General features: G+C 44.4%; 1 protein-coding gene and 1 long non-coding RNA gene across 2 annotated transcripts; one reads left to right on the forward strand and one right to left on the reverse strand.

Moving 5' to 3' along the window:
* The first annotated feature begins 748 nt into the window (after nucleotides 1-748).
* Nucleotides 749-7,429, forward strand: LOC144104170 (uncharacterized). The gene is made up of 13 exons (XM_077637025.1): nucleotides 749-1,370; nucleotides 1,914-1,995; nucleotides 2,078-2,167; nucleotides 2,250-2,423; nucleotides 2,599-2,755; nucleotides 2,898-3,267; nucleotides 3,343-3,507; nucleotides 3,813-3,999; nucleotides 4,101-4,343; nucleotides 5,590-5,761; nucleotides 6,320-6,468; nucleotides 6,548-6,746; nucleotides 7,222-7,429. Exons 1-12 carry the CDS (start codon nucleotides 1,044-1,046, stop codon nucleotides 6,712-6,714), a joined length of 2,283 nt encoding a protein of 760 aa, XP_077493151.1. The 5' UTR covers nucleotides 749-1,043; the 3' UTR covers nucleotides 6,715-6,746; nucleotides 7,222-7,429.
* Nucleotides 6,470-10,392, reverse strand: LOC144104171 (uncharacterized). The gene is made up of 2 exons (XR_013308446.1): nucleotides 10,254-10,392; nucleotides 6,470-6,675 (listed from the first exon to the last, which is right to left on the reverse strand). It is a non-coding gene; the product is annotated as an uncharacterized LOC144104171 (long non-coding RNA).
* Between the last annotated feature and the right edge of the window lie 978 nt (nucleotides 10,393-11,370).

Below are 11,370 nucleotides of genomic sequence, written 5' to 3' on the forward strand. Positions count from 1 at the left end.
AGTCTTAGACAGTTATCTTACGTGATCAGTGCGGCGTCCAAGGTAACTGAGTAGCGGCGCCGTTCTGCTGCTGACCAAGAATCAAGCGGATCTGGTCCAAGGGCCTCGAAAGAACGGGGACGAAATAGATACACATACGACCCGACGAATGCTGCATGCAGCATTCGACCTGAGATGAGTTGAAGTGTTGAATGCTACATGTGGGATAAGCCTTGCTTATTCTGCCGGCAATTGCTCTAACGTAGCGTCACTTCTTTGTTAATAATGTCCTAAAACTTGTCGGATTGGCCCCAATATGCGCACAGTAACTTATATTAGCACATATTCCACTCCCACACTCACCATCTTTGCAGACATTCATTCTACACCGTCTACACCAGAGTCCACTAAAGAAGTCACCATCTATGCACATATTCAGTCAGAGTACAACATAGTCCAGTGCAGTGCCACAATTCATACAAACATTCACTCACAGTATAACATAGTCCACTATATAAGACACCATCTACGCACACGTTCAATCACAGTAGACCACAGGCCGTTCCTGCTGTCATCATTAAAAAACAAGATCAGTGTCCTGCAAAATTTTAAACGAAGGCGTGCAGCCTCCCTGCTGCATGTCTGGTTTCCCCTCGTGTAGACATTGTCCTGAACTGTACTGTGAAGGGATCCTGTCTTATTAAAGGGAGACTGAGGCGGTTTTCAAATCTGCTAACCTTCTAGGCTTTTGAAGTATACTCATTGTTGATCTTGCTTGTGAAGTTATTTTTTCAGTTGTTGCAAAAGCATCGCCACAATCACAGATTGAATGCGCGCCGTTCAAATCTCCCGCGTCCCGAGAGAGCGCAGGAGAGGAGAAAAGCAGAGAGGAAAACCTCCTCCTTGTCGGCCCGTGTGACGTCATTTTGAGGAGCCGGAAACCCTCCGAGTCACCCGAACGTGCTTTCAGCGCGCGTTGCTCCTCGTGTTGCCTGCGTTGTGGTCGTAATCCCAAAGTGTTTCAGCTAAGTTTTCAGCATCCGACCACGTGCAGCCGATCTAACATGAGGTACTGCTGTGCGTTCGGGTGTACGAGCACCTACGGCCGCGACGATGTCGTCTTCCACACTTTCCCGAAAGATCAAAAGCTCGCAGCGCAGTGGGTCGTTGCTGTGAAGAGGGAGAATTTCAAGCCGACCAAAGCAAGCGTACTCTGCTCGAAGCACTTTCGTGACAGCGACTACGTGCAGAGCTTGTCCCTAATGCGATCGCTAGGGGTTTCTGTCAAAGGGGCACGGCTGAACCATGACGCGGTTCCTTCACTATTTTTGCACAAAAGAAGCATGCCACCACCGCCAAGAAGTGCATTTGCTAAAAGAAGGAAACATGAGGTGAGTGCTTCTACTTCCGATTTTAAATTCATTACTCTGCGGCAATTCTGGTCTCATTTGCGTGTGGAGCTTTGCATGAAGCGTTGACCGCGAGGAGCGCACGCGGAGAGCGATCCCGCGATGGTACGGGCACAGCGCCGCGCGGCTGTACTCGGGTTTCCTTTTCTCGCGCAAGGGGATATGCTATAGAGACCCCTGCGCTAAACGTCACTTACTCGTCAATGAAACACTGCTGATGGTTCCTCGCATGCAGACGGGACGGGAAATTATAATGGTAATGGTCTTGCCCATGCGCACTGGCGCCTCGCTATTCCCCTATTTCCGTAACCGATAGCTTCACACTTTTCAAATCTGTCCAATTCCGATGTGGTTATGCAAATGCGATAAGTCGGCAGGCGTCATAGTATTCTTACAAGGTAAACATACATTTCGATGATCGCCAAACAGCCGAGAACGACTTCACATACGCGGTTTTCTTGCTTTGATAGAAACATTTTCAGTAAAGAGCAATTCAGTAATTCAGTACACTTTTTATCCTTCCAGGTCCTTGCAGAACTGCTTGGAGAAGGATCAAGCGTGGAAAAACTTGATCCAAAATTGGGCAGTCCCTCTGGTAGCCCAACAGGTAATGACGCTACATTCAGTCTGAACATTTAGTTGTGCATGCCTATACTGTGCATCAAATCATGTCTCAGTCTGTGTTGCAGATGTCACAACAGAAGCTGGAGCAGATCTTTGTGCAATGCGACATGAAAACTTCGGCGTGGAAAATTCACTAAGTATCCTCGCTCTCACTGGTAATGGTCAATCTTCAGCAAGCAGAGTAATGCAAGGCATTGACGCCTTACACATTATATGATAACCAGCTCATTATTGCAGATTCAGCACATGATGCAACGCTGGAGGTCAAACTGACAGAGTCTTGTGAGGGAAGACACAAGTCTGTCCAAGCAACGATGCGGCCAGCGACAAAAAGCACAGCTGTACAGGCATGTGTGAAAAGAAGCATGGCATCACACCACTCTCAGACAAAACCACACACTGTATCTATCGGTATGTGCCTCCACATTCAGCGTACATTTTTTATGCATGCATTTGTACAATAATGACGGGGAAGGGGGCAAAGCGCTATAGAGGTTTTCAGTTGTACTAAAATTTCCGCATATTCTATGTTGCGTGCAGTGGTAACAACTACTAAATGCAGCTGCACATATCACATGATTTTTAGGCATTCAGGTTGGCAGCCCCATGATAAATGTAGCCACTCAAACGACCATGCCAATCCAAAGAGAGGCCATTGAAAATGATGACAGCACAGAAGACGAAGGTGGAGATGAGGACTACGATGATGAGGACTACACTCCATGCGAAGAATTTGAAGAGAAGTATGCGATTTATTAACAGTATGATAAAAACCTGTTTGCCCTACTTTTACTCTGGTGCCATAAACATTCACTCATGTTTTTCATGCAAGGTAGCGTGTTTAGGCTGTCCAGTGCGATTGAAAATTTGCCCATTCTCTTCCAGGCACGGATGTGTCGGAAACTCCCCAGATGAACCCGGCAACAAAATTTTTTTGGTGCAGGAGAAGTACCTTTGGAAGCTTTTCCAGCTGTGCACAGAGTGCCTCGCACCTCGTACAGTCAGATTCGAGTGTGAAGGCACACTTGTAGAAGTTTATGGGGAGTGTGCATCTGGCCATTTTGTTTACTGGTGTAATCAGGACGTCGAAAAACAGCAGCCGATGCTCAACCTGCAGCTTTGCACAGCAGTTCTCTTCTCTGGATGCAACCCAACAGCTACACTGAGAATGCTGGCTTCAATTGGTGCACCAGTTGTGAGCAACAGGACATTTTTTGCAATCCAGCGTTCATATCTGTGGCCTGCAATTGACAGGGTAAGGAGTCATTGTGAAGAAGTTTCCAGCTTTCTTTGCATGGTCAAGGTCCAATGCGCACTGTTTTGTTTTCAGGTTTGGAAAGAAGAGCAGAAAAGTCTGCTGCAAGAGCTGCAAGGCCAACAGGTGAACCTTGCTGGAGATGGACGGGCTGATTCACCAGGATTTAGTGCTAAATATGGCACGTATACTCTGATGGACGTTGAACGCCACAAAGTCTTGCATTTTGAAGTCGTGCAGGTGCGTTCTGCACAACAACGTTCTGTAAATTTCTATAGCTCACTAATGCCGCCAAATGAACTGTAACGCAACATTTAAATATCATGACTTCTTTCTACAGCACATGCATTATCATTGGCTTAGCCTTGAATCCCCGTCCTGGTAGATGAAGCATCAGCACAGCACTACCATTGTTAGAAATACAAAGATTTATTTTCTTAAAAATAGTTACAGCTGGGAGGAGAGACCTCAATGCATGCAGTCTTTTTTTAATTGGTAGACACGCTACACATCACTCAATATCCTTTGCCATTATCATACCACAGTCCAATGATGCTGGCGGCTGCTGTCGCATGGAGTTAGAAGGCCTGAAACAAGGCCTTGCTTTTATGGAGAGTGAGAGCATCAAGGTAGCAGTGCTGGTGACCGACCGTCATACACAGATCAAGTGCTTTCTCCGCAACAACAAAGCTGCAATCGCCCATGAGTTCGACGTGTGGCACATGGCAAAAGGTATCTAGCAGCTGCGGCTTTATGGTGGCTGATAAAGTGTTATTTTCAGCATATTAATGGAATATATTACATTAGTCCTATTTTTTAAATATGCATTTTAGGTATCACCAAGAAACTGCACACAGCTGCAAAACAAAATAACTGCAAGGAACTTGCACCCTGGATTAAGTCTGTGTGCAACCATCTGTATTGGGCGGCAGCATCTAGCGAAGGCAAAGCAGAACTCATTGTGCCCAAATGGCTGTCACTTCTTAACCACATAAGGGACATCCACACACACGACCAGGCATCGTTCCCCACGTGCTTGCACGGTGACATCGGACCCAAGCAGTGGCTCAGAGAAGGTATGTTACATTTTGTAATGAAAATATGTGAAAGGCCCTAGCGAAGCATAATTAGGCACATCTAGGTATGATATATAAAGTAACAAAATTCCAATAAGAGAGGGTTTCAGGTACGAAGACATAATCTCTAGAGTACTATTCACTGCGTGTTTACAGGAGGTATTCACAGACCTCAAATGAGAACTAGCGATAAGAGTTAATGAAATTTGGTGATCACGTTGCCTTGCTAAAGAACTCGGAACTCCAGAAGAGTGGAAAATGGGGCTAGTTGGTGCATGTTTGTCATTTTTCGAAAGCGCTGAAACAACACGGACAAAGAAGGGACAGACAGGGATGAGCACTTGTCCATGTCTGTTCCTTCTTTGTCCGTTTTGTTTTAGCGCTTTCGAAAAATGAACTCGGAACAAACTGCAAAGCATTATCGATGACCTCGACAGGCAAAGCAGAACAGTGGGTCTAAAAACTTTATGCATAGAACTTAAGCAACGTCCAACAGTCTCTGAAGCGAGCAGTGGTTTATGATAGGCAGCGACGAAGCATTAAAAGTGGGAAGGGAAGAGGTCTAATTAGTGTAGGTAATGACCGCAGATCCAGACCACGTGAGTGAAAGAAACAGGATAATAAGAATAAGGACCAGTGCATTTAACAATTATGCTGAAAATTGAATGGTAATTTACCAGTATCGCTCAAGAGGAAATTATACAACAGCTGTATCTTACCAGTACTCACTTATGGTGCAGAAACAGAATTAGCAAAAAAGGTTGAACTTAGATTGAGCACAATGTTGCAAGCTGTGAAAGTGAAAAGTGTAACATTATGATATGAAGAGAGCAGAGTGGGTAAGTGAACAAACGAGTTAATGATATCTTAGTAGAAATCAAGAGGAAATGGCAGGCAATGCAATGGAGAGGCTGGACAACCTATGGTTGTTGAGGGTTCCAAGATTTTTCAAGAGGGTTTCTCTGGATTCCAAAATTTCAGCTACCTGTGCAGTGCAGCAGAATTTCAATGAAAAGCTTCATGAGCTAAGCAAATAATGGCTGTTTGTTTCTTCCATACCATTTATTACAGTGCACCTCAAATACCAATGTTTATTAAAACTATCGAAACTTATAAGATGTGCATTACTGAACGGAAGTTTATTTACAGGTGCACTGAAACACTTTTTAACTGGTTGATGCAGAGCATACAGCAAGCCGCACACTTAGAGCTTTACAAAGAGATGATAATGGCCGTTTCTTTTTAGAATCAAAGGCTTTCCAGAAGCTTCAAGACATTGCAACTTCTAAGGCCCTTCTGCAAGACATGCCGCGGCTATCTACTAGATATCAAACCTATGGATTAGAGGCTTTTCATAGCCTTCTAGTGCATTTTGCACCAAAGACCTACCATTATTCGTATTTGGGAATGAGGGCCAGGTAAGCTGTTGTCTTCTATTCTCTACTTTTACAGTCAGAAGCCACCGATATCACAAAACAATTGTGTTAAACAAAACAAATGTTAGACATGCATCTGTAGAAAAAGTGAAAGGCATGTAGGCACGTGCCGCAACTATATGAACAGGTGCCCATCTTAAATTACACTTACTGAAATTGTCAATAGCTGCATCATTTCTTATGTCGTATAAACAGAAATTAAAAACACAGTCGACCGAATCAGAAGGGGTTTTACATGCCGACACTTTGTGGAAATTTAGAGTTTCGGCTGTGTTCACCATGCAAGCACTGCATTTTCATTTTCAATCCGCCCGGCAACTGCGGCGATGCTTTGTTCTCATAGCTCTTCAAAAGTAGTACTTTGCTCCTTCAGTATTTTCATCACGCGTGCACATGGTGCTTTCAAGCACTAATTGCTAACATGGTGTTGTGCTCAACTCCCATCAGTGACCTTCTTTTGTCACATGATCTTTACAGTTGGACTGTTTACATATGTTACAAGGTAACGCGTTTTCACACTGTCCTGTGCAACTTTTTCAGGACCCAACTTGCTGTACTTCACTACAACGAGAACAGTGGACGTGGTCAGGCACGCACAAAGGATGGCACACTTCGATGGTGTGTGCGTTACCCAAAGGCAGCAGGTGGTGACCCAACAGCTTGTCCAGTAAAGGAGTCACCCACTCATGGTAAGCTTGCACCACCTAGTTTATTTGGTCACGAAGAAAGTGAATATTGCACAAGCTACAAGATGAAATGCTCACACAGGCTACGTCAAACGCCTCCTTGACAAGGTTGTGGCCATGGCTGAGAGCATGCAGCCTCAGGAGAGGAAAACTGCTCCAGAATCTCGTCCACCACTCAGCAGCAGTTTTCCAAAGGCCCCAAAAGAGAAGCTGGTCGAGAAAAGAAAGTCAAGGTTCAACAGACAATGATCAGTTTCTTACCATCTGCAGAGAAAATACCGGTAAGTAGTATGGGGTTTACCGCATGTCCCAAATCTGAATGTGGCTTGATAGCCATTGTGACAGGTAAAAATGTACAGCGAAGGATGTGATGACATGCACCGTATACTTTAATTAGAGAAAACTAGTTACCAAAATGTTTGGTTCGTCAAAAAAAGAAAAACAGATATTACTAAACATAAGAAGGCAGAGTAGGAAAAATCATGCAGCCACTAGAAAGTATGTAGACCACTGTGCACTATACGCTGGGGATTGCGTAGATTATGAAGGAAAAAAATGCAACCTTGATAGCCACTTTAACGCCTCTATCCTTTCCTTTATGGCATTTTTTTTCCTTTAGCTTTTTTTACCTCTTGCTGTTTTATTGCCATCGTTCATTTTGATTCTGTTGCATATTTTTTGAAAAGGGGGGGGGGTCTGTTTTTGCATTTTTTTCATGTCAGTATGGCTATTAACCTGCTTCTCCCCTACCTGTAGGTGACAGCCTCCATGGCCAGACAACAGCTGTTTGAAGACCAAGTGTGCCATCTTCCAACCCTCCTCACTCCACTCCCCACCATAACCCCAGTCCATCCTCCTTAGAGTGAAGGGCCTATATAACCCCCGTCAATGATGACCGCACTTGACCTGACAAAGACAAGTCCTCTTGTTGGAACGTTGGTCGCTGGACTGAGGCTCTCCCTTCATTTTATTTTTTTAAGATTGAAATCTCCCATACTTGTTATCTGCCATTACGAAAGAACCAATGCACTACTATCACTTATTTAGCAACCATTGCTGTCTTCTAGAAAATATTACTAGCGACAGACTGTGGTGAACACACCATACACTATACGACAGTATCTGCGTGATCTTAAAAGCGTTATGCTTCAGCATTTCTCGACAATTTGCAGGCTAGCACGAAAGAAGACTTAATCATTTTGCTTAGTGTGCTTCATGGAATAGTCAATTGGTAAGCAGAAAAAAAAAAACTTTTCTTTCTTGCCACCTTTCTGCTCTGCATTTTTACGGTAAACATGTTGCAATTTTTTGGGCCTTATTGATTGGAAGGGCAATGATGGTGAAGAAATGGACACAAGGCACATTTATAGCTAGGAGTTCAGTGTGTTGGCCCTCGACTACGGCACTTTCCACCAGACTATATACGTAGCTCAATTTTTCACAAAATTTAGTTGAACGATATTGCATCCATCATTGTATCCAGTGTTGGATGTCTATGTCTAACCATTTAACCATGCATGAACTGCAAACAGACCAACTACCTCAATCCAAAGCCACACTAGGGAGACAGCTAGATGCCAGGGCAGACTACAAAGGAAAGTTTCACCCCAATTACAGATCTTCAGAGGTGATTTTTTGTCCTTGACACAAGTAGATTTGCATTGCCAACAGGCTTCCAACATGGTTTTTATTTTTTCTGTGACAGTGTTTAATTTATTTTATAATTCGCAGTAGCAATTCTAACATGACTAGAGTTTTATTGCTTTAGCTTGCCCTTCTAAGCGTTCGATAAGCCAAACAGACCTTCTCTCTTATTACAGTTCCCTGAACAAGTGTCTACTGTGCATGCATCCATATGCTGCTAGCGTATAATTACTGCACGGAGCCCTCATATTTGCATTTATGCCCAAGATTTAAAAAAATAATTTAACTGACGTAAAATCTTATTTGAAGTGGACTTGCAAACTCACTCAGCTGTAGAAGCTACGATTTGTTTAATCCCTGCAGCTGCATCTTTCAAGTTGGTGTTAGTTCAGCCTAACTGCCTTATTTTTTCTGTCATACAAAGAGCCTCATATGATCGAGAATTTTAGGGCAGTGTCATCAACTCCCAATAAAGGAATGAAGTTTTGCTAACTCGGACATACTTGCTTGGCACCGGCGGCAATAAATGCCACAATACAGCTATTCAGTGTAGTAAAATGCAACTTGATATTGGTTCAACATGTGCCTAACTGTTTTGTTGCTGCTGGCGTAGTGGATCATCACAAGCAGTCACTGAAATGCTGGATGCCAGGAGGCTGTCGCCTCCTACCTATAGCAGAACAACGCTCGGCCAGCTTGTACATGACTGCTCAATGGCAATGGTCATTGACTGAAGTGACAACCCGTGTAATCCGTGCTGTCTTATTTTGCAGGTTGGTATTGGAACACAATTATCTTGTGTGACCTCGCTGAATGGTAAGAGATGTTCTGCCAATCTTCACAAATTAATGCACCTTATTAACATTTTTAGAGGACCACAAATACTTTTTCCTGGCTTCAAAGCGGAATAAAATTCTGGTTTTTTGCCATGTGGTTTCTTCATGTCAATCACACTAGTGCCAGGTTCCTGCACAGTGATTGCAAGAAAACCTGCCAGAACTCAGCAGACCCAGCTAATTTAAATTAGTCCTCACTCCAAAAAGCACTTTTTCTTGCTCTCACTTTGCAATAACCTCAAGCACTGAAAACAACACACACCTCTGTAGAAACCTCTCTCTGCAGGAACACATAAAAAAGGTGGTTTTCTCAGACTGTATCCAGGAGACAACTTGGCAGAAAGCGTAGACTGTTTCTCATTTGTTTTCAGATGAGCCAAACAGCAAGTACGCTGCATTTCGCTATAACCTGTGAATGAAAAGTGCTAAAATTTCCCCCAGGGTTGATTCAAATTTCTCACTCATTAGTGGAGCATTTGCTCTTCATTTTTTTTTTCAAGAATTGTAGTGTTAAACCACAGGCTATCATAAATTTCGCAGTAGCCGCACAGAGCAGGTCTCTCCTAGCGATTTCTGGCACTTGATAATAAATGCAGCAGAAGTACTCATCTTCCATTCTGTGCATGCATACAAAGACCTGTTATGAGCGAGTAATATTGCAGCCACAGCGAAAATACGGTTATGCACAACTGGGTGCCACCCTACATGCGAAAAAATCGCATACCGGCATCAGACACGTACCGGAAATTTTTTCGCGAATGGTGCCGGCCGGCGCATGCACAACTACGAGAGCACTGTGGACGGCTCCTTTCGAAAGGGAGGCCCCTACCGACGGCAGCGAGTCTTGGCACAGTTCATGTGAGCTAGCGAAGTCACCTTTCCGTTGCATCAAGCTTCGGGTATAACTGCCGCTCTCCAGCGTAACCAAAGCAATATTGCGAAACACATCGCAGCCGACGAACGCACTCAGATCACGCACAATCAATTAATTGTGCAGCAACATAATACTTTCTACTCCATGCAACGCTTTGTACGTTGTGCTATTGCCAGGCGAGAAAAATGTGGTCGCGGGTCTTTTCACACACCACGCCACGGCACGATCAAGAACACATCGTAGGGCAAGCGAAAGCAAACACATTCCGGTTTAGTCGTTTCTGTGGACTATAGGCGCACCGTCACGATCTTCCGAATCTTCCTCGAACTCCGAAAGGCATTGTGCGAAGTGGCTTATCGCGAGAAAGTTATCGGACAGTCGTCAAGCTTCTGCCAATAACGACATGCAACTTCGAAAAATGACGTACTACGTACCAGAGCAAGTTTCCAACGTCGGTAGACGATCCCGGCTGCTCTTCGCTCCCCGCAACAGAGATACTGCGTCGTTTGTGTGCGAAACTGGTACAGTGACACCCCGATGTTCACGTGAGTGTCAAAAGTGTCCTATAATCGCTTTTACAACACCGCGAAGAGCTGCAATCAGCACGCAACGCAGCCTACGCAGCACTGGAGCCGTATCGGCAGCTTCGCTGGTCCTCGAAATGTCGTCACGTCTTCTTGGCCAATCAGAGGCGGCGGCGCGACCCGTGATGTGCCCCGAGGCGCCGGCTGCGTATTTCTGCTAAAAACGACAATTGGGGCTTGTTTTTACCCAATTTTATTTCGATATTCGAGTTTGCAGCATCAAAAACTTTAAGGGGCCACCGCAAGCCCAATTTTTGCAAAAAGTGCTTCAGTCTCCCTTTAAAGGAAGCGAACTTCACACGCCTTTCCGCGTTGTACTCTGGGCAGTACACATAATATAATGTTTGATATCCCCGCGCACACCACATAAATAACATAGTAGAGACGATGCCATGCCCATCTTATGCATCCAGGCAGGAGTGCGAGCCGAGGCCGTGCGAATTCGATGTAGTAGAGTGGCCTGGGATCTTTTCAGTTCGTTGATCACAAGTGGCTTCTGGGGCGCACTTCACAGGGTACTGAAATGGTCGAGCACCGTTTCCCTGTAGAGATTTTTCTATCTTGAGGTACTTTTTTAAATTGATTCGTTGACATTAGAGGCGAAACTGTCTGCCACCTCATTGCCTCTGACACCTATGTGAGAGGGCATCCATTGAAAACATAGAGTAAAGCCTCTTCTGTGAATATTGTACACCAAGCGTAGAGACCCTTACGGAAATTCCATATCTGGTCCAGATATGCTTTATATGCGGCCAGATATAAATATATAAGGCAGCAAATAAAGCCATATCTGTGCAGATCCAGGTCAAAATCAGGCCATATATGGCCATATATGTGCGAAATGTTGCCCTTATATGGCTCAGATCTGACTATATCAGGCAACATATAATCCATATGTGAACGGGTAACGGGACCTTATACGGCCAGATCAGGGCATATGTGGCATCGTCACGACCTTATATGGCCA

The sequence above is a fragment of the Amblyomma americanum genome, chromosome 9 (assembly GCF_052857255.1).
Source record: "Amblyomma americanum isolate KBUSLIRL-KWMA chromosome 9, ASM5285725v1, whole genome shotgun sequence".
Classification (NCBI taxonomy): domain Eukaryota; kingdom Metazoa; phylum Arthropoda; class Arachnida; order Ixodida; family Ixodidae; genus Amblyomma; species Amblyomma americanum.

Coding starts and splice junctions, on each gene's coding strand:
- LOC144104170 (XM_077637025.1), top strand. CDS start 1,044: ATGAGGTACTGCTGTGCGTTCGGGTGTACGAGCACCTACGGCCGCGAC. Junction 1,371..1,913: donor CTAAAAGAAGGAAACATGAG/GTGAGTGCTTCT, acceptor TTATCCTTCCAG/GTCCTTGCAGAACTGCTTGG. Junction 2,424..2,598: donor ACCACACACTGTATCTATCG/GTATGTGCCTCC, acceptor CATGATTTTTAG/GCATTCAGGTTGGCAGCCCC.